Raw genomic sequence first — 25,746 nt, 5'->3', positions numbered from 1 at the left:
CCGTGTTAGTCTGTATTCGCAAAAAGAAAAGGAGGACTCGTGGCACCTTAGAGACCAACCAATTCACCCGAGCACGAGCCCTCGTGAGCTACAGCTCACCTCATCGGATGCATGCCGTGGAAAAAAAACCACACGGCATGCATCCGACGAAGCGAGCTGTGCCCACGAAAGCTCACGCTCAAACAAACTGGCTAGTCTCCAAGGTGCCACAAGCACAACTTCTTTAATATGATCCAACAATATGAGGAAAAGGCTGAAGGAACTGGCTGTTTAGTTTGGAAAAGAGGAGATTAAGGGGGGACATGATAGCGGTTTCAGATACTTGAAAGGCTGCCATGAAAAAGATGGAGAAAAGTTGTTCTCTCTGGCCACAGAGGGCAGGACAAGAGGGGATTGGGGTCAAACTACAGCAGAGCCGATTTAGATTAAACCTCAGGAAAAGCTTCCTATCGGTCAGAACAGCAGGACAATGGGACAGACGCCTTGGGAGCTTGTGGAAGCTCCTTCACTGGAGGCTTTCGGAAGGAGGCTGGAGCCCTCTGTCTGGGATGGGTTAGACACAAGTCCTGCATCGTGGCAGGGGTTTAGACTAGAGGTCCCTTATCGTCCCTTCTAACTCTCTGATTCTATGAAGCAAGTTATGGGTGTCATAAATATAAAGGGAAGGGTAACCACCTTTCTGTATACGAGAACTATAAAATCCCTCCTGGCCAGAGGCAAAACCCTTTCATCTGTAAAGGGTTAAGAAGCTAGGATAACCTCGCTGGCATCTGACCAAAATGACCAATGAGGAGACAAGTTACTTTCAAAGCTGGAGCGGGGGGAACAAAGGGTCTGTCTGTCTGTCTGTCTGAGGCTTTTGCTGGGAACAGAACAGGAATGGAGTATTAGAACTTGTTAGTAAGCAATCTAGCTAGAAATGCGTTAGATTTCCTTTTGTTTAAATGGCTGGTAAATAAGCTGAGCTGAATGCAATGTGTATTCCTGTTTTTGTGTCTTTTTGTAACTTAAGGTTTTGCCTAGAGGGATTCTCTATGTTCTGAATCTGATTACCCTGTAAAGTATTTACCATCCTGATTTTACAGAGGTGATTTTACAGAGGTGATTTACCATCCTGATTTTACAGAATTTAATTAAAATTCTTCTTTTAAGATCCTGATTGCTTTTTCATTGTTCTTAAGATCCAAGGATTTGGGTCTGTGTTCACCTATGCAAATTGGTGAGGATTTTTATCAAGCCTTCCCCAGGAAAGGGGGTATAGGGCTTGGGGGGATATTTTAGTGGGAAGATGTCTCCAAGGGGGCTCTTTCCCTGTTCTTTGTTTAACCCTATGCTGCCACCACCAAGCGTGTTAAAGGACAAGGCAAAGTTTGTACCTTGAGGAAGTTTTTAACCTAAGCTGGTAAGAATAATCTTAGGGGGTCTTTCATGCAGGTCCCCACATCTGTACCCTAGAGTTCAGAGTGGGGAAGGAACCTTGACAGGAGTGGATGCTGACTTAAAAGCAATGTGAAGGAGGCTAGGAGGAGCTGAGGTGGAGAGGCTGAACACTCCTGGGAAGGGCTGAAAGACGAGACAGAAGGTGGGCTGACGAGTGTCTATTGCAGACAGACCAGGCCCTCAGAAAGGAGGGGCTTGGCCCTGTCTGAAACTGGCTTGAAGTCTGTGTGGTTTTGTGTTAGGATTTGCATGCCCTGGAAGGGGTGGGATTTTGTTAATGGCTTAGGAGGAGGCCAAGTTGCAGCAGTAGCCAAACCATGCTGTGGCGTTTCTGAGGAGCCCTGCGAAAGAGAAACCGAGGCAGTGATGCTGCAGAGTTGCCCCTGACCAGGAGGGGGTTCTCTGGAGGTGGTCACCCTGCCATCCTCTTCATTAACTTCAGTGGCCTTTGGCTCCAGCTGCAAAGGTCCAACAATACGTGCACCACCTCTGATCTCATGCGTAGAGAGAGGCGACCAGGGCGCCAGGATCCAAATTGTTTGCTGCTTTATCAGTCAGAATGCAAAGCAACCGCCTGACTCCCATCTGGAGAATAACCAGGAGCCAGCGCAGGCTCGTCTTACCTCTCTCCCTCGGATGCTGCCCAACTGTTGCGGGGTGAGCAGAGAGCTCCTCCAGGATGCGGACAGGCGATCAGAGTGGGAGATCCTAGCTGGGCTCTCCCACGCCCTGGCGCCCACACTGGCCGTGTCCGCTGGGGGCCGTGTCCGCTGTGTGAAGCAGAACTTTATATAACATATGATGAGACATGCCGGGTACAATTTTGCTTTCACATCCGACTTACATCAGTGTGACTCCTTGGAGTTCAATGGTGGTATTCCTGGTGTAGCCTGCTCTGGCCGTGGTGGCAGACCCAGGAGCCAAGATAATTTTGCTTGGAAAGCAGCAACGGTGGTTGAACCCTCATGCCAGCAGCACACATTGCATCTCATTTGTGTTGGTTTTACTCCATGGACTCCAGTTCTGTGACTCCGGATTTAAGCTGGGACGAGTGAGAGGAGAATCTGGCCCCGGGGGGTTACTCTTGATCTACACCAGGGTTAGTGGAGTTTCTCCCCTGGGTCAGAGAGAGGGAAATGAGGCTCAAGGCCTCTCGTATTTGATGGATTTGAGCGTTCTCCCCATGTAAGTGCGTCTGGGGGGAAGAATCAATCATTTTGTGCCTATAGAGCTGAAAATGTGTGTCAATAACGAAATAGAAACGCTCTGCTGCAGAGTTAGAGAGGTGTCTGGAACAAGAAACTTGGATCGTTCATATGGCCCATGAACTCAGAAGCTGGTCAGCCTCGCTCTGCTTTCCCCTCTTATCATGACTATAAGCTCAGAGTGACCTGGGTAGAGAAGGACTCTGGACAGTTATGTTCCACATACTAGCAACTGGCAGGTTTCCCATGAACCTCTGTTAGAGAAGAAGGCTGGTTTTGTGATTAGGGCACTGGGCTGGGACTGGAGAGATCTGGGTCAATTTCCAGCTCTGCCACAGACTCTCTGTGTGACCTTGGACAAGTCATACAACCTGGTCTTTTCAGAAGGGCAGATTTAAACCAGAGCTGGGTCCATCCTTAGTCCCCGTGAGCATCATTTCCCTGTCTGTAAAAAGGAGATGGTAATACTTCCTTTGGCTGTCTATTTCGATTGTAATCCCTTGGGGCAGGGACTCTGTCTCGCTATGTGTATGTACAGCGCCTAGCACAAGGGGGCTCTGATCTTTATACTCTTATAGAAATAATAATACGTGGATTGGAGCAGCAAAAGTAGCTGAGTGACAAGTTAGTCCAACATGAGCAGCCAGATTCAGGGGTTGCCTGGACTAAAGAGCTGACATCAAATGCTCAGCTGTGACTTTGTGTGTGTGTGTGTTTGTGTGTATAAACAGCTGGAGGCCTCATTATAACCCATCAGTGGTTGATCAGAAGCTTTCAACAGAACCATTTACCTGGATAACTTTGTGATCTGTATGGACATCTGTAGCTGAGGTAGAGGGCCCTTGTGGAAGTCAGGAGATGTGGTGTCAAATTCTGCCGTGGGACCGGTATAAATGCAGGGTTGGGTCTGGATTCAAAGCTCATTAGCTTTGGATCCATGCCCTAACTCCATCGACTTTCAAGGCAAGGTTTACATTGGTATTCCTGAGAATAGATTTTTGTCCCCTGAGTTCTATTCCCAGCTTGCGTTCCCTGTTTGTGCCTCAGTTTCCCCATTTGGGTATGCGAATAATAACTTGCCTCCCAGGAGTGCTGTGCAGCTGCTGGGTGGTGTTGGGGGCCTGTGATATACAGCAGGTCAGACCAGATGATCCTGCGCTCCTTCTGGCCTTAAACTCCATGACTCTGAGTTCAGTGAGGTTCATAAAGCACATGGTTATTTTCAGGTAAAAGGCCCTAGAGCCCCGCAACATTGTCATCATGACAAGCTAGTGGCAATCTAGCCTGATGTTTCAGGGCAGAAACTGTTTGTTCCCACAGTGATCAGGAAGGGCTCCATGTGCAAAGCTGCCCCAATGCAGGAGGGGAAGGTTCTGCCTTTCTGGGAAGCATGAGGCGTTGACCTCAGCTGAAGGCAGGATACCAGGCTCAAAGCTCTGGCGCCGCAAATTCATGTTCTTGTGCAACAGCCCAGCCAAATCGTTTTGGACTCGGGGGGGGGGCTATTTATGAACAAGCCAAAGAGCTCCAGCGGGACGCCTCCCTGATCCCAGAAGGGTGGATTTCGCTCCTACGCACTGGTGTCTCCAGCCCACTTCTCAGCCGATCTTGTCCGCTAGCCCAGCGCTTCTCACTGACGTGCATCTCCAAGTGACTCAAGCCTGCGTCACCCCCTCCCAGCTAAAAGATTGTGTCCCCCCTTTCCTTGAGAGAGAAAGCAGCGCTCACCCAGCCTGTGGCTGGTCGTCTCGGGGCAGGAGCAGATCCGGGCGCAGGCAGAGAGGTAGCTGGCTCTCCGGCAAGTCGCTCTGAGACCCAGGGGGATGTGACCGACCTTGCACAGGGCGCTGAGCATCCGCGGAGCGGAGGCGGGGATGTGGAGGTGTCTCCACGCGGGCTGAGCAGAGCGGAGCGGGATCTGCTCGCATTTTCCACCGAGCCGCCGCGGACCGGAGCCGTCCAGCTTCCTGCAGCGGGGAAGGTAACGGCGTGGACCAGCTGCCGCCCCGGGAGGAGCGAGGTTGGGTCCAAGCCCCGCGCCGAGATCTGGGGAGTTTCATCCGTGCGTCAGAACGCGCCGCGCTGCAGGTCAATTTCCAAGCTCAGGAGCTGGTCAGTTGCACCGGTGCTGGGCCAGTGTGGGCGCCAGGGCGTGGGAGAGCCCAGCTAAGATCTCCCACTCTGACCGCATCCCCGAGGAGCTCTCTGCTCACCCCGCAACAGCTGGGCAGCATCCGGGGGAGAGAGGTAAGACTCACCTCCTCCTTATACTACAAGATCAGTAAGTGCCTGGGCTTTTGTCTCTTACCATGACCTGTATCGCTGCAACTTCCCCTTGGTAGGTTTCCTCTCCCCCGTTCCCAGGGAGCATCTCTTCAGACAGGCGATCGCCTGTTTTATTCCACCATTACAACCCGCCTCCACCCCAGTTGCTAGGCTACGGTGCTGAAGTGGGGATCTGACCTCTTTGGGGAGAAGGAAATCAGGGAGGGGATGGTTTAAGGGGGTGGGGAGGGAGAGAAAGGAAATAAGGGTCAGCTGGAATCTAAAAATATCCACAAAGGACAAGGCTCTGAGCAGTTACCCAGGAAGGAATGGTTGAAAAAGTCAGAAAGAAAGAGTGATGTAAAAGAGTAAATCTTTTTTTCAGTAGCTGGGGCAAGCTGGCTGGTACCTCTGGTGGGTCTGAGTGGAATCCACAACTCAGCATCAGGAAACAACCCTGCAAATTCCTAAATGCCTCTGCTGAACTACATACAGGCTCCAGGCTTGCCAGTGTGACCTTGACTGTAACATTGAGAAGGCAGGCAGAAAGCACACGCTACCATAATGAATATTTAATTTCCAGCCCCTGAGTTGTATTTAGTTATTTATATGCATGCTGTGCATTCAGAGCAGGAGTCTTATTGGGGAGGGGGGCCAGAAAATTGGCAGTAATATGTGTGTGTTTGTCGGATTAAAGATGCCAGGAGGTGCAGGGATGGCTCATTTCCCCTCCTGCATTTGTGCTTTTCAGTAAATCACTGGGCACTCCCAAGGACACATGTTCCTCTGGGTCTCACATCCTGGGCCAGATCCTCAGCTGCTGTAAATCAGCAGAGCGCCATTGCCTTGGGTTAAGCTACAATGGCTTGCACCCGCTGAAGAGCGCGGCCCTGCTTAAAAGCTGAAGATCTGATGCTTGCTTCCACACCCCGGCTAACCCACCTGGGTCCGGGAATTGACGGTTGGGAGTGGCTAAGGCAGGTGAGGTGGTATCATGTATTGGACCAGCTTCTGTTGGTGAGAGAGACGAGCATTTGAGTTTACACAGACATGGTGAAAGTAGAAATTCAAGAAGTAACGGGTGTAATCTGCAGCAAGGGAGATTTAGGTTAGATTTTAGGAAAACCTTTCTAACTATAAAGGCAGTTGAAGGCTTCCAAGGGAGGTTGTGGAAACCCCTTTATTGGAGGTTTTTAAGAGCAGGATGGATGTCAGGGATGATCTAGGTTTATTTGATCCTTCCTTGGCCCAGGGGGCTGGACTTAATATCCTCTCAAAGTTCCTTCCAGTCCTACGTTTCTATGGTTCTGTGATTTAAAAAATCACTTGGCTTAGGTGTGGCTTGGAAAGTATCTCGCGGAACATGGTGTGAATAGGTCAGGAATGCTGGACTCTGGTTTAACTGGGTCTATTACAGGAGTGGGTGGATGAGGCTCTGTGGCCTGCAATGTGCAGGAGGTCAGACTGGATGATCATGTTGGTCCCTTCTGGCCTTAAAGTCTCTGAGAACTGTAAGGTCATTGACTGAAAGGAGACCAAACTGCTGGGCCTGGTTCTGATCGACCATGCTCCAGTGTAAATCAGGAGCAGTTTCACTGATGTCAGTAGCCCAAAGGCTGCTTTCACCTTTCCTGGTGTAAATCTGGAATATACCATTAACTCCAGGGTCATTCTAGACTTATACCAGTCTGAGAGGAGAATTTGCTCCACCGGGGTCACATCAATGTAAACCCATTGTAAGGTCAGAATCTGGCCTATTGCAATCAGGTAGACCTTCATAAATCCGCGATAATTCTATTGAGTTCAGTGGAGATGCTCTGAAATTACTCCAGTGTGAGTTAGATCAGTCTGGCCATTACTGTTTACACATGAAGAGGTTCATTGTGTTACAATAGGCGAAGATGATCTGAAATGAGGAAGCTGTGATTTGAGATGCATTAGCTGTGTTAGAACTCCGTTCACATGCTGTTTTCCAGGAGGAGTTTGCTGTCAGGGTAGGTTCATTAATCTGAAGTTAGTGCTGTTAACTGGGGAGGGAGTGCTCCTCTGCTCCAGCTGGAAAAATATCATCTTGTGAGAGTAATAAAGCTTGCCGTGTGCAAGGAATCATGTGATCATTGGCTCTAACTGGCTTCAAATTCAGTGTCACATTGTTGCAGCTGATGTATGTTTGCATATTACCAAATGAGAGAAGAAAGGAGACCAAATCAGATGATTAAACTTGTCCAGACGCTTCCTGACTAATGAAGTATGAAAATTCCCCTTCTCCGAATGTTGTTATGGGATGTTAAACATTGAGATACTCCTTTATAACTTCCCCTTCTGGGCTCCTGAGGACTTAATTCAATGGACTCTTGGTAAAGAGCTAAGAATATTATTTTACATGGTAGCACCTTGCATCCCAAATCAGGGCATATGCAATGAAATGCAGCCACCTGGCTAGTGAAGCAGGAACTCAAAGCATGTGGGAAGGTTTTGCTGACCAAGCCCCAACTGTTAGCTAAAGTGCCATAGCATCATTAGGAACATCCACACAGAGTACACAGGATTTCATTGTTTAAATCTCTCCAGGTATTTATAGGCCTGTCATATATGAAGGTCGGATGCCTCAGGGCAAAGTGAATGTAAGCTGCTATCCAATCAGAATGGTAACATTTTATCCCCCCTCTGCCCTGGGGCAAGTGACTGGGCAAGAAAGAATCAGGCTCTGAGTGCCTAATTCTCTTTGGAAACCCCAGCCCCCCACCCTGCCCACCAGGTACACAGCTGATCCACCTCAGAAGGATGGTTTGTTCCTCTTGAGATTTGAGCTCCCAGTTTCAGCCTAGTGGCTTAGTTGCACCTGATGGTAGCTAAGCCATCCCCTGCCGCTGCTAAAGCTGGCAAGCCTGCCTGGAGCCCTGGCTTTCCTGGTGAGTCAGTGTAAATCAACTAACACTCACCCCGCAATGGGGGACAGAGTGTGCCCGCCATTTGTTTCAATTGAGTCACACTAGAAGTCGGTGTGTCATTTTTGTTGTCCTGTGGTTAAATGTAACTAATTAGCACAGATGGTCTGGGGGTGAGGGGAGAAACCCTAATGAATCCACATGGCAAAGTGTTCCAACAGGGCCAGCTAGGAGGGAAGCTCAGATCTGGAGCCTGGCATCCCTGAGAGCAGCAGCCTTTCTCGTTGTCTGGTTGGAGAAGTGATGTGGCTTGGATTGTACGCACGGTTGCTCTGAGAGAGAGGAGACCAGGGGATGTGCAGTAAAAGCAGTGCCAGGAGATGATTCACTTCCACAATCCGGGTGAAATTCTCCTCTCGGGACCGCATGGTGCAGTTTGGATGCAACAATCCCCTGTACCTGTGTGCGCACAATGACCCCGCCCCCATCTAGCTCTCATCACTGTAGTATCTGGGCACCTTCGAATCAGCAATGGATTTTGTCCTCGTGACCTCCCTCCCCCGTGAAGAAAGGAAGGATTAGCTGCATTCCATGGCTGGGAAGCTACGGCACCGGGAAGATTAAGTGATTTGCCCAAGGTCACCCGCTGAGTCTGTGGCACAGTTGGGACTTGAACACATGACTTTGCAGTGCTAGTCTCATGACCTAGCCCATAGTGTTTGCTTTTTGAGAGGGAGGCAGAGCTTGTGATTAGCACTCGTGGAACTGAGGTTCAGTTTGCTACACTGCCATAGACTCTCTGTGTGACCTTGCACAAGTCACTCAGGCCCAGCTCCTCAAAGATATTTAGGCTCCTGACAACATTGATTTAATCTCTTTGCTTCAATTTCCCATCTGTGAAACTGGGGTCAGTCACCCTTTCTCTCCTCTATTTAGAGCGGAAGCTCTTCGGGGCAGGTACTCTCTCTTCTCTTGCGCCTGCCTGGCACCATGCGGCGCTGATCTTGGTTAGAGCCTCTAGGTGCTGCTGCAGTACAAACAATAGATAGGGAGAGCTGGGGTGGATAAGGAGGGAGTGGGGTCCATATCCACCACAGATAACCGGGGCCTTACCCAGTGCGGACACTCCCTGGTCCCTTGTGTCCTTGATCTTCCCTTTCCTGCTGCCTTGATAAAGTGACTCTTGGGTTTTCATGGTCACCTTCTGGCCTCTGGATCCAGCCTTTGGAGAGCTGAACCCTGGAGCTGCACAGCATTCATCTGGGAGCCAAATGAACGTGGTTTAGCGATTACAGCAGAGGTCTGTGAGGAGACAGGCCTCCTGGGGTCTCTTCTCTACCCTGTCCCTGACTCACTGCATGACCCTGAGCAAGTCACCTCACTGCTCTGTGCCTCAGTTTCCCCAATAGAGAATGGGACCGTTAGTATGTGAATGTTTCCTATCCCCTAGCAACATTTGTACGGGGAGCGAAGGAAATGAACGTGGGTATTTCCAATAGCACGTACCCCACCCTTTGAGATCCTCTGAGGAAAGGTGCTTGAGGCACTCAGCGTTGCAATGGGAAATTCTGAAAAATAAAAGCTGTTTCTTAGTGCATTAAATATCCTGGGGCCAGAGCCTCCACTGATATAAATTAGCTTATCACCACTGCATTCATTTTATTTATGCCGGCTGAGAAGCCAGACTCTGGTATCACAAGGAGAGGTACCGGACAGCTCCGCACGGTGAAGCGAGAGAGGACAGATGTGGGCAGTAGTCGCTACAAGACATAAGGGGGACATTTTGTAAAAGAGCTGAGGCCTGGCTTCTCTTTTTGTGGGTACGCATGCCACTCGAGCACATGTCCCTGCACCATAAATGGTGGGCGCAAGTCTAAGCATTTGCATCTCTGACCAGCCCATCTTCGTGCACAATTCGTAGAGGGGAGACCACTCATATTTGCACCCAGAGTTCAACTTGGAGGCAAAAATCTAGCTTTGGGTTTTACGTTGCTGCCCATTGCTGTAGCATCTGGGAGCATAAAATGCACATTTTGGCAGGTGCCAAAAAGGAGGCCGACATTCTGGAAATGTAGCCCCTTGGTACAAAGGGAGCAAGGCCAATTAAAACTCCCCTCTGCATCAATGGCTTCCTCTTTAAACCTTGATAAACCCATTCAATCAGCATTTAGGGCCTGATCCTGCAGCCGTGCAACTCAATGGCAAAGCACCAAAGGGTCAGGCCCTAATGTCCTTATTAAAAATGCCTTTTGCTGCTTTGATCTGTTTCCCTTCAGCCTAGCTTGGGGCTGACATTTTCTGGCAGTGCCTATCATTCTCCGAGAGAGCTGGGAACAAGTTTGCATGCTGGCTTGTGCCCAGCAGGAGTCACAGGCTTAAAGAGGCAGCATCAAAGCCCAGTGGGCCCCAAATAAAATCTGCCTGGCAAAAAATCGCGTCGCTCAGTTCTTCCTGATCTTGAAAAATGGCTTGCCTCCCTTCCGAATAAGGTCAGTGACTGATCTGAGTTATGGGCACACACAATGGAGCCATGCTACTAGGAAGCAGAGTGGAGTGGGACATGAAGCTGAAGTGTGGGGCCTTCCATGCCAATGGGTCTGGCTTTCTACTGGTCCCCAGAATCTGTGCAGATCCCCTGCAGCCTGCTCTGTGGAGGGGGAACCCATGACAAAAACAATGGGGCGGGGGGGAGATGTCTCACAGCGATTTCCTTCCCCTTTGCTTCCTCCAGCTGGTTTTCATTTAGGAGAAGGTGACTGTGCCCAGAAGTTTTTAATCAGCCTCTTATTCAGGCAAACCCCCATTATAGTCAATGAGAGTTTTGCCTGAGTGTGGACTGAGTAAAGAACTCCTGGGTTGGTTCCCTAACAGGGGACACACGCTCCTGGAACTTTCATGAGTCTAATTCCTCGACTCCTTGTTCAATTCCTATCACACTCCTACAATCTAAGCTCAGCTCTGATGCTGGCTCCTCTCTGTAACATTGAGCGGGTCTCTGGGCCTCTGTTTCCTCCATCTGCAAAGTGGGAATAATGACTCTGGCTTGCCAAGCTCACAGGGGCGCTGGGAGGGTGAATCCATATGTGTCCATATAGAGCTTTGAAGATGGGGCTGGGTAAGAGAGGAAGGATGGTCCAGTTGTTAGAGTGCTAACCTGGGATACGGAAGACCTGGGTTCAAACCCCAGCTCTGTCACTGGCTCCCTGTGTGACCGTGGGTGGGTCCCTTGGTATCTCTGTGTCTCAGTTTCCTCCCTCTGGATAGTGGGGATAATAGCCATGCTGTATCTCCCTGGGGTGTTGGGAATAGAAACACATTAAGCAGGGATGCTGGGGGCCCTGTCCATACTGATGATAGGTGCTAAATATAGTTATTCTCCTCCTATTTTGAAATATCTCTTGCCCCTAGAGGCTGTCCGGGAACACACCATGGGCTTATTCAAATGCTAGCGATTGTCAGTGCACAGCTGGTTACAAGACTCCTTTCTATGGGTGCACAGGCATGCTGGATTTCTAGGCCTCGATAGCTGAACACTTTGCCTGGCAGAGGCAGGATACCCCCCAGGGACAGATGTCCTCTCCCTGGTCATCTCCGAGGCTTCTGGAACCTGGGAGGAATGAGGCTGCCACTGGGGCAAGGTGGGATGAGGAGAGGAGGCGGCATGGAGTGGGCAGGTGGTTTGAGGGGCAAGGCAGTAGCCTGGGAGTCACGCAACCTTGATGTCATTCCCAGCTCTGCCACAAATTCACCATGTGACCTTCCTCCATGCCTCAGTTTCCCCACATGTAGAATGGAGCCCGTGATACTTTCCTTTGTAAAATGCTTTGGAGATCTGCAGTGGATAAGGGGCTCAGTATTATTAGTAGCATGCTGAAGCAGAAGGGTCTGGAAAGGGTTTGGAGAAAAGTGGCCTACTCCACAGCAATGCCAGAGGAGTTTTCCGGGCCCAAGGTTTTAATTTGTTTCCAATAACTCGCCCATGCGCAGGTTGGAGGGGCTGCTGTAATCCGTGCCGCCTCCCATGTCAGGTGGGCCGCATTATCCCATCAGGCAGTGGCCCATCCCAACATGCGGCTGTTGTCAGAACGCTGAGCCAACATTACATAGATCTCTGGCTACTGCCCGGAGAAACCCAGGGAGGCAACACACAGCACAGCAACTCCCTCGTCTACTAAACAATTCATAACCGAGCAGGAAGCCTGGCTTAATGGGGCTCGTTAAACTGGTACACGTGGCGTCAGTGTTGTGAGAACAGTTCAAAGCCCTTAGTGCCTTGCCCAGAAGCCTCTAGTCCTTGGGCAGCTTTTTTTGGGGAGCACGTTCCGTTGTAAACGTTCGCATTTCAGGCGGATGGAAGGCACCAGAGTGGGTCCCATTGGGTATGTCTACAGTGCAGTTAAACACCCGCAGCTGGACAGGGCTAAGGGGCTGTTTAATTGCAGTGTAGATGCTCAGGCTGGAGCGTGGGATCTGGAACTCTGTGCTGGGGGAAGGTCCGAGAGCTCAGACTCCAGCCTTAGCCTGGACGTCTACGCCTCAATTAAACCGCCCCTTAGCCCGAGACCTGTAATCCCAAATCAGCTGACTCTGTGGGTATTTAGTGGCAGGGTAGACATACCCATAGATACTGGTACCCTCTGGCTGTCCATAGAGCTAGGACAGTGTAAGCCGCTCCTGCTCACTGTCAGCACCTAGGTACCCCAGGAGTCCTCAGACACCAGGTAACCCTGCATCCTGTGCCTTTAGGGCCTGATCCAACCGCCATGAAGTCAGTGGGATTTTTTCAATGAGTTTTGGATCAGGCCCCTATACTGCAATTTCCTGGTTGAAGGTGGGATTTCAGTTTCTTAAAAGACAGGTCCGTTCTGGGTGTTAACTATGAAAATGGCTCATGTTATTTAATTCTATACCAAACATACTCACAGAGGGTGAAATTCACCCCTGTTTGGAGGGCCAGCATAATACTGATGCACCACTTAAGCTCTATGGTCCAGATCCTCAAAGGTAGTTAGTTGCCTAACTCCTACTGAAAGTTATTATTAGAAATAAGGTCACTTTTCTAACTGTTAGGCCTTCAGAGTCCCAGCTGGACTCTGACAGTCAAGCTGAATTTCTTTCCAGTCCATTGGAATAGACTGAATCCCATCAGGGAGCAGATCCCTTGAGTGAGAAGGTGCCATGTTTCCAAAGTCACTGCTGACCCTATCTTCACTTTTATGTTCTGAATTTCTTTGCTTGGAGGCTTTAATCAGACTATTAGATATTAGATATATTGGATATTAGGGTTAGGAAGACACTTTTCCTGGGGACAGAGGATCCCATCACTGCTTCTGCAGGGTTTCTTCCACCTTGCTCCGAAGCATTTGATACTGGTCACTGCTAGAGATGAGATACAGGCCCCCCGGGTCTGTTCTGGCATGATGGCCCCTGTGTTCCTGTTTGAATATACATATGTTGTGGGCTACATTATTTGCATAGCTATGCTTTATTTACAGTCCTGGAGGGAGATTTTCAAAGGCACAAATGGGAGGTAGGTGCCCAATTCCTATGGTCTTCCAACGGGAACTGGACTCCAGGCTGCCCCTTTTGCAGGGAGGATGCTAGAGAGGGGTATACAATAGGAGTTACACATTGTTCCATTATCTATATTTCTGGATGGTAAAAATGCTTTTTTCAGCTCCAGCACCATGTACAATTTATTGGAGTAAAACTATCAGCACAAAGGCAGCCATAACATATAACTGGGTGTGCATAATATCGAACAGTACAGGTGTCTAATAATACTAAGCAACAAGTAACTTAGCAGACTCACGTGGATAGAGCAGATCCAAGGGACAAAGGTAGGTGGGCCTGTATGATACACATGCAAATTCATCCCAAGCATAATTCCATCTACTTCAGTGAGGTTACACTGTTGATGGATCTGGCCCAGCAATCTTTAATCATGTGACATGGATATGCAATGAGAATATGCTCTCTGATGAGTCCTTTAGGGATTCTGCCCATGGCACCGGAACCGCCTTTAGCTGGCAAATTCTCTCAGCCTTGCCACGGGGAATTCTACTGTCCTGTCTCCAAATAGGTCCATTTCCACAGGCAGATGACAGAAAAACCAGCACAACTGTTATGTGTGAAATATTACTGCAAATATGCGGCAAGCACTGAGCCATTCAAGTGCGATTACTGCAACCCGAGAGCTAGAAATGCCCTCATCTTTCTTCTAAAGAGAGAGAACGTGCACATTTTAAGAAAATTAATGCTGCAAGGCCTGAGTAAACAAAGTCCCCATCTGTCAGTAACGTGGGCTTTCTATAGCAAATCAGAACAGAAAGGCTCATGTTTGTCAGCTGATCAGATTTGTCTTTATCTGTTTGTTTGTTTGTTTTGGAAGATGAATTTTTGATTAAATCCCTTTTCAATCAACAGTGGTGGCAATGCTGGAATTGAAATGCACTTTCAAATTAAGGGAGTCTGGTCTTTGAGCCTGGAGTCAATGGAAAGGATCCGGCTGGCGTCAGTAGGCCTTGGATCCGGCCCTTTGGGATGCTGAGCATGCTGGGAATGGATGGGGTGCACTTTAGGCCTGATCCTGATCTCACAATGGTGTTTGGCCAAATTCTCTTCTCTGCTATGCTCCCTTGATGTCCGTGGGGTTGCAGTAGTGTAACTGAGCGGAGAATTTGGCCCACGTAGCCATGTTGACTTTAATACAGCTCTTTCTGATTTACACTGGTGTGGGTGAAATCAGATCCAGGTCCCTGATTTATGACACCCGTTTTTAAAATCGGAAAGCAGTGCCACCCAGAAGTGCTTCTAGTCGAATATGGCAAGACTGGAAGCAAAGAGCTGGGGAATTTCATGTTAAAGAGGACGGCTGAAATCTGTGTGGGTTAGGTGCTGCCCTCAGGGTTCTCCCAACAGGCCATTCAGTCAGGCAAAATTTGGTTAGCCCTGTATGAAAGGATCTCACTTTTCAGGCTCCCTCCCTGTTCTGCAGCTAACGCTGGAGCCCATGGGCACATTTCAGCACCAAGGACAGCCCTGCCATCCACTCCTGTATGACTTCCTGGTCAGCCCTTTCTACTTCACAGGTCTGATTCTCCTCTTGCTTACACCAGTGTAACTCGATTGATTTCAGTGGCGTTGCTCCTGATTTACACTGGCGTGAGCGAGGCAGGAAGTTGGCCCAATGGAGTCGCTCCTCATTTGCATCAGGGTGAGTGAAAGGAGAACCACGTCATATATTTTAATAGGAAGTCATTATGTAGTTTTCAGGCAAACGTCTCTTTATTTAGACAAATGTCCACTGAAAATGGCACAGATTTTCCCTGACTGAGGGCAGAGCAAAGATCTCATCATTTGACCCAAGATGACTTAGAAGCCGAGGACGACAGGTCAGACAGTGGCCGAACTCCTGAAGAGCTGCCAAAGACTTGCTGAAAGGGTTAAAGAGCAGCATGGTGGGGGAATAGGCCCTTGGCAAGGAGCAATTTTCCGACAGTTTTGTTTCCTTTCACCTCATTATTTCTCCCCCTTAAGAAAGCTCACAGTTCACCGGCTCTGTTCCTGCTTCTATTAGAAAAGCTATTTTAAGCTGCACTCTGCATCCGTTGCTAGGCTACAGTGTCAGATCTCCAGGCTCTGGTGGATCAGGAGTCTCCTAAAATGATACTGTGAAGCCGTTTAAATATTCTGTCAAGATTGATACAATAGTTTAATTGTATAATAATGCGCCATTCATGCCAATATCTCTCAACCCCATGGCAGTTACTACAGCTGAAAAATTGCCTGCAAAAGGAGCATCCTATGCTGAGACGAGTGCCATGAACCCTTAGGCACATGGCACTCATCATGATTAACACAGGGTCAGGTAGAAACATTTCCTCTATCTACAGCGTTGAAAGAATAGATAGGAGCCTGATTCTAAAGCCCAGTGAAATCCTTCGGTATCTTTCCATTGATCTCAACAGGCTTTGTTTTATGTGACTGTATCTGAGCCTGAAAGATGGGGCAAGGTAAGGAGGGGATGGGAGTGGCAGCAAGCAGCAGTGTGGGGAGCTTTGTGCATAGAACAATACGATGGTGGACCCCACCATACATCCAGGGCTTGGAGTTCTGCCTTTCTGCAGCTGCCCAGGCGGGGAGGGGTTTTATGCTATCTTTTCTCGCATTTGATTCCAGGATCTGCCAACTGCCAGATCAAGCACTCTTCTCTCCACGCCCTGCGCGTTTCAGAACAGCCCGAAGGCTGCTCTAACTTATTCCAGCTGCCTATAGCCTGAAGCTTGTTTGCAGTGTTCTTGTAACTGTGTTGGTCCCAGGACATTAGTGAGACAAGGTGGGTGAGGTAATCTCTTTTATTGGACCAACTCCTGTTGGTGAAAGAGACAAGTTTTTGAGCTACACAGAGCTCTTCTTCAGGTCACTGTGTAACTCAAAAATGTGTCTCTTTCACCAACAGAAGTTGGTCCAGTAAAACAGATTACCTCACCCACCTTGTGTCTTTTATACCCTTAAGGGGCTATTTGGATGCCTAGGGATCACCAGGGCATAATAAATAATGATAATACTCTTATCTAGCACTTTTCATCAGCAGATATCAAAGCTCTTGACAAAGAAGATCAGTCTCATTATCTCCATTTGACAGATGGAGAAACTGAGGCACAGAGAGGGGAGGTGACTTGCGCAAGGTCACCCAACAGGCTAGTGGCAGAGCCAGGAATGGAACACAGGTCTGTTGAGTACCAGTTTGGTGCTCTATCCACTAGGCATAGAGACCGTCCCTTTCTATCAGCTGTGTCCTCTGAGCCATGGGCCAGAACTGGGGGATGACTCAGGAGCTTCTGTGGTGGCCCTGCCCTTACGGAGGATTCTCTCGCAAGAGGGAATATGCCATGAAATCCTCAAAGCTGGGTTTACGGTTTCTTTGCAGCAACAAAGCAGCATAGCAGAGCCCAGCTTGCTGCCCAAGTTGGTGTATAATTTAGGGCACCCAGCTTCACCAGTTGGCGCCCTGGTGTGGCATCCAGATGTAGAACTAAGCAGCCTTCCTTAGGCACCCAGGTTCACCAGGTTCTCTGAAGTTGCACAGCCCTGGGAGGTGATCACTTGAAAACTCTGGGCCAAATGTCCCGGGAGTAACTCAGCTACAGTCGGTGGATTTGTCCCTCTTTGTTTAATGGCATCACTTTCTGGCGCATGCAGCTGATAAGAACATTCACTTATATTTGTGTGAGTTACCCGGCAGACCACAGAGCTCTTCTGATTATTTTCCCTCACCATAGCCAGATGGCAGAAACCAATCCAAGAAACGGCTAGCTTTCCTGGCTGTCAATTTCAGGCAGCAACTGCCAGGGCTCCAGGGCATAGCTCTGATTGGAGGGCTGGTAGAGGGAGTTTCCCAGAATTTCTATCTCCAAATTGCTTGTGAATGAAGCAGCAGGAAAGAGGAGGGGAGGGAAAAATCCTAGTAGTTCCTGCCTTGAATTCCTAAAGAGAGGGGGACACCATAGAAATGAGACAGCAGGCTCATTGAAAGGAACAGGTGATGTCCAAGTTTTGCAAGACTGATGTGATGGATCATTTAGTGCTTGTGAAAGGGGCCAGGTTAACAGTTCTGGAGAATCAACCCTCCCGTTTATCCACAGAACATGGAGTCCCAGCAGTACAAGCTTCCTCCCGCTCCTGCCCATGTGCCTCAGCCCTGCCTGGAGGGAACCATCCTCCAGAGGGTGAGAAGAAGGGTCAGAAACCCTGGGCCGCCCTGTCTTTGGTCTCTTTGGTAAAGATTCCAGGTGGTGTGATGGTGTTTGTGAGGGGTGGACACTTCGCTGCCCCATAGCAACCGGAGTCAGGCCAACAATCCTTTCCTCTCAGTCCTTGAGCAGTGTTGTAAGATGGATGGGCTTGCAGTTAAGGCACTGAGCTGGGACTCAGGAGATCTAGGCTCCAAGCATGGCTTGTGTGACCTCAAGCAAGTCACCTTGGCCAAGATTTTCCCAAGGACCTGGTGATTTTGGGTGCCTGACTTGAGACACGTCAAAGGGGCCTGGTTTTCAAACAGTGCTGAGTGTCTGCCCTCAGAAAACCAGGCGCCATTCGATGTCTCAGGCTGACCCCCGCCCCCCAAGGTCACTCTGGAAAATCTTGGCCTAGATCTCTCTCATTAATGAGTGAGCGGTGCCCAGATACTACAGTGATGGAGGCCCTGGCAAAACCAGGGCAGAGGTAGCCCATACCCGTTCAACCCTGAGACTCTCTGCTGAGGTCACCCAATGTCCTGGTGGGCGTTATTTACTGTCTACCGGGAGCTAACCAGTCCCTCATTCCCACCAGCAGGGCAGTAAAGCTGTTTCTTCTGCATCGCCTTCTAATCTCACAGGCATATCTGTGTCATCCCGTGTTCACACAAAGAACTAGCTGCATGTCCCAGGCTTTATTCTGAATGATGTTAGAACAGTAGAACCTGAAGGCCCCAACTAAGAGCATTGTGCTAGAAACTGTATACACACATAGTAAGAGATAGGCCCTGCTCTGGAGAGTTTATAGTCTAAATAGATAAGCCAGACAAAATTTGAGGGGGGGGGGGGAAACTGAGGCACAGAGTGAGGACAGGTTTCACTTTTTAAAGGTAGGCACCAAAACACCTTTAAAATCTGCCCCAAAGTAACTTGCCCGACATCACACAGAGAGTCAGTGACAGAGCTAGGATTAGAACCCAGATCTCTTACTGCCCCATCGAGTAGCCTGTTTGCTAGACCTCCCTCGGGGGTTATTTGCCATCTTATTTTTGGATTTTAACAGCCCGGCAGGAGCTTGGGCTGTTCATTTTGCCAGCCGTTGTCCCAGCTTATGAGAAATACAGCAGGCTTTACGTCCAGGTTCGTCCAGGTGTCTGATCCCCCCACCCCCAGTTGTTGGGTAATGAATTATAAGTCGGGTCTAATGCATTGCTGATTGATCTGATTAAATCTTTCTGCGGACTCAGTAGCATGGAGGCTGCTACAAATCCCTGATTGCTCTATGAGCCAATGACCTTACTTCAGGGCCCACTTTTAAAGGGACCTGCTCATTGTACAGTGCATGCTCAGGAAGAGCAGGAGCCGCACACGGGAACTGAACTGGAGGTTGGTTATGTCACCCAGGGGAGGGAGGCCCTGATTTTTAACTGTGCCCGCCCAGAGGGGTTGCTGCCTGACCCAGTTATGCTGGCAGGGGAGCTGGATAGTACAGTGAGAAAGAACCAGCGGCTGGATGCTGAATCAGACAAAATCCATCTGGAAACAAAGCACAGATTTTTAACAGTGGGGGTGATTAACTATTAGAATAAGATCCCCAGGTGGAATTTCCATCTCCTAATATCTTCAGACCAAGCTTGGATGTCTTTCTGGAAGAGATGCTTTAGCCAAACACAAGTACTGGGCTCAGTACAGGGGTAACTGGGGGAAATGACCTGTGCTGGACAAGAGGTCAGACTAGATCTGGGATTCTCAAACTGGAGGTCGTGAGGTTATGACGTGGGGGTTACGAGCTGTCAGCCTCCACCCTCAAACCAGCATTTGTAAGTGCAGTGGGGGAGGACTAGGTTGGATATTAGGAAACACTGTTTCACTAGGAGGGTGGTGAAGCACTGGAATGCGTTACCTTGGGAGGTGGTGGAATCTCCTTCCTTAAAGGATTTTAAGTCCCGGCTTGACAAAGCCCTAGCTCAGATGATTTAGTTGGTGTTGGTCCTGTTTTGAGCAGGGGGTTGGACGAGATGACCTCCTGAGGTCTCTTCCAACCCTAATCTTCTATGATTCTATGAAATGCATGCATCTAATTAATTCCAATTCAGCAGTCTCTCCTTGGAGTCTGTTTTTGAAGATTTTTTATTGAAGAATTGCCACTTTTAGGTCTGTAATCGAGTGACCAGAGAGATTGAAGTGTTCTCCGACTGGTTTTTGAATGTTATAATTCTTGACATCTGATTTGTGTCCATTTATTCTTTTACCTAGAGACTGTCCAGTTTGACCAATGTACATGGCAGAGGGGCATTGCTGGCACATGATGGCATATATCACATTGGTAGATGTGCAGGCGAACGAGCCTCTGATAGTGTGGCTGATGTGATTAGGCCCTATGATGTGATTAGGCTACATATCTATTCAGGGGACACCATCATAGGGCCTAATCACATCAGCCACACTATCAGACCCATCGCCACCCCTAGCTGCAAAACCTAGCTCTGCTTCTGGCTAGGGCACTGGAGTGAGACTTGAGCCCTGGGTGCTATTCCGGGCTTTGTTGCTGACCTGCTGGGTGACCTTGGACACGTCACTTCCACTCTCTCTCTGCCTCTTGTCTGCCTTGTCTATTTGGACTGTGAGCTTCTGGGGGCAGGGCCTGTCTCCCCCTTTGTGTCCATGCAGCACCTAGCACAATGGGCTCTGATCCTGGCCGGGGCTTCTAGACGCTCTCGTCATGCAAATAAGAAAGTATCCGGTTCTAAGTTTCTCCATCTTCCATGTATGACCAGTATGGGGTCAGGTCCCTGTGCAATGCAGAACATGAGGTCTGCTGAATACAGGTTCGTTCAAAAGACGGAGTTCCCTGTAACAATACAATTACACCGGACAGCCATTACTGTCCTGGAAATACACTGGTGAAAACTGCTTTGAAAAATCTTTCCCCCTCGTCATTTTAATTAAGAAACAATTTCAAACTAAGCAGACGCCATAGATCTTTGAAACGTTATGGGCCAGATTCCCAGCGGATGTCGATCGCTGGAGTACCATCCAAGTCAACAGGACTGTGCTGATTTGCAGTAGCTGAGGATGTGATCCTATGATAAGCAGCAGCAGCTTTGCAATGCCAAGAGAAGGCACAATCGATGCCTCTGTACACCCTGCCAATGATCTGTAGACATTCTCTGCTGTAAAACTGCCTTGGAAGAATTAGCTACAGGCTTCCTGGCTATTTCAATTGCTCTGATAACATCAGCAGAGAGAGAGAACTCTGGCTGTTGCCGTTGTCACACGAACGCAGCTGATGCCTGTTCTTGTCTTGGACAATATTTTCAGTGCCCATCCTTGGCTCTAACCCAAGCAGGATGTGGAAGGTGCTGTCCAGGGAATGGGGGACACTGGAGGAGAGCAGGGATTGTGCCACCCTTGGATATGCCCGTCAGGCCTTGCAGGAGGCAGGCGGTGGCTGCAGACCGAATATCGTGGAATCGGAGCAGGAGTCCGGGGAGAGATAAATGGAGGATGGGGTGGGTCATATCTCAGTGCAACCTAGAGTAGGTGCAGGTCCCCACTAGCACTGAAGACCCTAGCCAGCCCACCTGGACCAGATGAAGGTCCCTGATGCCGTGAGATGCCTGAAGCCTCTGGCTAGCCCATCTGGCCCTTACACCAGCTCGGAGGCCACCCGCAGTCCCATCTAACCAGGTGAAGCCTCTCCCTAAACTAGGTGATCCGCACCCCCCTCCCTCCCCGAGTGAAGTGTGCATCTCCCATCACAGCAAAGCCAAACAGACCATTTGCTTTCATTGCCCATTGGTGTGTCTATTTTACAGGTCCCGTGGATGAACAGGAGCTGAGGGGGCTGATCTCCAAAGCCAGCGCCTGCCTCTCCTGCCACCCCCCTCTCATCCCCTCCCGACGCGTGGGGCTGCAGAGCCAGCAAACCCCCAATGCCTAAGAACAGCAAAGTGACACAGCGAGAGCACAGCAGCGAGCATGTCACCGAATCGGTGGCCGACCTGCTGGCCCACGAGGAGCCCGTGGACTACAAGCGCAGTGTCTTGAACATGACGGGCGAGGCCTGGGACAAGCAGAAGGATGTGGAGGAAGATCTGGACTCTGAGAAGCGGCCAGCGTGGAACAGCAAACTGCAATACATCCTGGCCCAGATCGGGTACTCGGTGGGGCTGGGGAATGTCTGGCGGTTTCCATACTTGTGTCAAAAAAACGGAGGAGGTAAGAGACCACGGGCGTGGGTACAGCCGGCTCAGTACAACAAAACGCCACTGGGATAGAGAGAGGGGGCCAATTCCTGCATGCACCCAGCTCCTGCTGAAGTCTGTAGCAGGTGGGAATGCGTAACCGAGGGCAGGATTAGCCCACATGCACTGTCTGGGCTCTTGGAATGCATATGGGGTATGTCTACGCTGTGAGAAAAGACCCGTGGCACAGCTGTGGTTGGCCCAGGTCAGCTAACTCAGAGGGGCTCAGGCTTGTAGGGGTATAAAATTGCAGTGTGGACATCCAGGCTCGGGCTGGAGCCTGGGCTCTCAGACCCCGCGATCGGGAAGGGTCTCAGGGCCTGAGCTTCAGCCTGAGTCTGAACACCTGCACTGCAATTTTATAGCCCCACAGCCCCGGCCCTGTGAGCCCGAATCAGCTGCCTGGGGCTCTCAGACTCGGTGCTGCAGGTTTTTTTATTGCCGTGCAGATTTAGCTGAGCTGATCGCCTCCCCTGGACTCCAAGGAGGAGGCCGTACCATTATTTGTCTGAAACTGTTTTTCAAGGGGGGAGGGGGGGTGGAGAAGTCGGATTCAGTGATACAGAATTTGTGTCCGTTTTACTGACTGGATAGTTTGGGGGGAAAAAATATCCAGAAACCGAAAAATGTTTGTTTGTTTTTTTCCAGGTTGGAGCAATATTTTTCTTTCAAACTTTTCTTTAAGTTTATTATAAAAAACATGACAGTGAAACTAAACCTTTTGTTCGACCTGAAATTAAATTTTTTGACTGTTCTATTTGCTGAAAAGTTAGAAAATATTTGTTTTCAGGTTGACATGAAACTTTTTTCTCCAAAATTGCCAGTGAACCAAAAAAATCAATCATATTTGAGCATTGGCCTGCTAAACCCAGGGTTGTGAGTTCAATCCTTGAGGGGGCCATTTAAGGATCTGGAGCAAAAATTGGGGATTGGTCCTGCTTTGAGCAGGGGGTTGGACTAGATGACCTCCTGAGGTCCCTTCTAACCCTGATATTCTGTGATTCTGTGATTCTATGGTCATCTCTCCATACCATATTATAGGAAAGCAAATTGCATTAGATTTTTGAACCAGGTCAACCTATGGGATCAGCTCCTTAAATGGTGTAAACCAGCCTAGATAGATCCATTGAAATCAACACCAAGTGAATATCTATCTATCTATCTATCCATCTATCCATCCCCATCCACCCCATCTATCTATCTATATCTATCTATCTATCCCCATTAGAGAGTATCAACATTTATTCACAGTTATGAGCACATTATTGTGCCATTTTTCTTTGCAGGAGTAGAACAAGGCCTCATTGCAGTGACGTCAGCCATCACAATGTAGGTGAATGCTGGCATTTTAATGATGACTTCTGTACAAGGAAACAGACACCTGAATTTTGTTTTTATGCAATTGGGAGAATTGACTTTCCTCTGAGGCTGGTTTTACACCAGCACCACTGCATTTCTTTTGTGGAGTTACTCCTGATTTACACCAGCGCACATAAAATCAGAATCTGGCTTAGAGAATGTGGTCTAGTGAATGGAGCAGTAACGGGGAGACAGCTGCTAGCTGCTACCCCCAGCTCCGCCATTGCCTTGCTCTGTGACCTTGGGCAAGTCACCTAACCACTCTGTGCCTCAGTTTTCCCACTTTGCAAAATGGGGATCATAAGAGTGACCTGTCTCAGAGGACCCTGTGACGATGCTTGATTAGCTAATGTTTCTAAAGTGCTTTGAGATCCTCGGTTGATAATTGCTACAATTTTATATATTGACAGGCAAAATATATCCATCATTTAGACAGGCCTCACCCTCCCCAGCCCAACCCCCTCCACCCAGCCCCTGCCCCTAATCACGCAGACCAGATTCTGCTCTCAGATAACCCCGCACAATCCCCACTAATGTCAAAGGGCAGGATCGAGCCCGTTGGGTTAGCCCTTAGGGCCCACCCACAGCACCTCACGAAGTCCATACAGTAGAACCTCAGAGTTACAAACACCTCGGGAATGGAGGTTGTTCGTAACTCTGAACAAAATGGTCTGGTTGTGCATTCAAAAGTTTACAACTGAACATTGACTTAATAGAGCTTTGAAACTTAACTGTGCAGAGGGAAAATGCTGCTTTCCCTTGATTTTTGTAGTAGTTCACGTTTCACGCAGGACTGCACTGCATTGTTGGGGGTTTTTCTGGTGTCTGCAGCTGCCTGATCTCGTACGGCTCCAAAGGAGGGGCGTGGTTGACGGGTCAGTTCGTCACTCTGATGTTCGCAGCTCTGAGGCTCTCCTGTAAAAGCAGAGCTTGCAGAGCACCTTGGAAGATCAGGCATTCAGTGTCTCTGTGCTGCAGTGCTCACCTTTCAGGGTGCGGAAGGAAGCTGCAGCAGAATGCCACGAACCCATCTCAGAGCTCACATTCAGATCCTCCGTCAGAGCTAAATTCTCCGGTGTGCAATTCAGTCAGCAGGACCCAGATTCAGATTTCCAGTCAGAAGTTTACCCACCCCGCTTGCAAATCCCCAATCTGGGGAGCCTATTCTGATGCCTCCCCTCCTCCCTGTTGTCCATATTCCCAGCGCTGCATAATTCAGCATCTCCTCAGCTGCGAAGGCTGCAGTAATCTCAATAATTAAAATGTGTCTAGTGCCATCTCGGGGATGAGTCATCCTTCGGGCTGAACCTGTACAGTGAACGCTTCACACTCCGGGCCTGCTCACGCGCCCCTCACCTTTCGATCCCAAATTGGATGGAGCGCACCTCAGGCCAGCTCCAGTGTGCCAGCTATTCCCCTTGTGATCTCACACGCATAGCGAACAGTGACCTAGTTTGGGTCAAGGAGAGAATGCTCTGATAGACATGCCTGGCTTGCGTTGCAGTGCGAATGCCCTGATACGTGTGCACTGGCTGCATTGCGTCTGCACTGAGAGGCATGCAACAGTTGCATTGCATGCACGGATTACATTGTGTACCCACTCAGATGCATGCGCTGCATGATGCAGTGATATGCATTGATTGCATTGAGTGGGTTTGTACCAGTAACAAGGAGGAGGTTGAATGCAATTATTGGTCCAGATTCTCCATTCTCATTGATTCCAATGGAGCTATGCTGATCTATACCAGCTGAGGATCTGGCCCTGTGACTTCCATGGCGGACCTCTCGATTTACACCAGTGTAAGGGAGATCAGAACCAGGCTCAGAGAGTGAGCCGTGACTTGTGCGGGGGTCAGGATTCCTGGTTGTATTCCAAGAACTGCCATTTCCTGGCCACATTATCTAAAGCAAGTCACGTAACCATGTTGTGCCTCAGTTTCCCCATTGGCACAATGAGTATAATAACACTGACCCATCTCACAGCAGTTTGGGGGGGGCTCCCTAATGAATTAATGTTTCCCTAATTTTACACCAGCTGAATATCTGGCCCATGGCCCATTCACATCCCCATCCTCACCTTGTCTCATCCTGTCCCCACCGATATCTTTGCTGTCATTTCTCCTTACTCCCATATCTGCTGTCTGTGGTTCTGTCAGTCATCCCAATTTTCCCTACCCCTCTTCCAACCCCTCCCTTCACATATTTATACATTCTGTCCCCTAGAGAGGAAGGATGGTCCAGTGGTTAGTGGAAGGCCTGGATTCAAATCCCTGCTCTGCTGTGGACTTCCTGCGTGGCCTTGGGTCAATCACTTAGTGTCTCTCTGTGCCTCCGCTCCCCATCTGCACAAGGGGGTAATAGCCTCACAAGAGTGTTGTGAGGTTCAATCCGTTAACAATGATGGGAGCCAGGCAAGGTTTGTTGCCGCCCCAAGCTCCAGGAGTGCAACTGTCCAAGCAAAAAAAAAAAAAAAAAAAGTGGGGGGTGGCCGGAATGTCGCCCCCAGCATGTGCCTGCTTTGTGGGGGGCCTAGAGCCAGTCCTGGCTCCAGTCTCCCCAGTTCGACAGAGATTAATGGGGTTGCCATTTAGCCCTCTTGGGA

At 49.3% G+C, this 25,746-nt stretch overlaps 1 protein-coding gene across 2 annotated transcripts in view; it reads left to right on the top strand.

The window, feature by feature from the left end:
- The first annotated feature begins 4,207 nt into the window (after positions 1 to 4,207).
- SLC6A17 (solute carrier family 6 member 17) overlaps positions 4,208 to 25,746 on the top strand; it is a 43,963-nt gene continuing 22,424 nt past the window's right edge. Inside the window, exons 1-2 of one of the 2 annotated variants that reach the window (XM_073319772.1) lie at positions 4,208 to 4,892; positions 21,357 to 21,759. In XM_073319772.1, the coding sequence (XP_073175873.1) occupies positions 21,474 to 21,759 (286 nt within the window). In that variant the 5' untranslated portion in view covers positions 4,208 to 4,892; positions 21,357 to 21,473. Of the gene's footprint in view, positions 4,927 to 21,356; positions 21,760 to 25,746 lie in introns of both variants that reach the window. The other variant, XM_073319773.1, reaches the window with a different exon arrangement.

The sequence above is a fragment of the Lepidochelys kempii genome, chromosome 21, assembly GCF_965140265.1.
Source record: "Lepidochelys kempii isolate rLepKem1 chromosome 21, rLepKem1.hap2, whole genome shotgun sequence".
Classification (NCBI taxonomy): domain Eukaryota; kingdom Metazoa; phylum Chordata; order Testudines; family Cheloniidae; genus Lepidochelys; species Lepidochelys kempii.
This window is presented reverse-complemented; position numbering and strand designations above follow the sequence as displayed.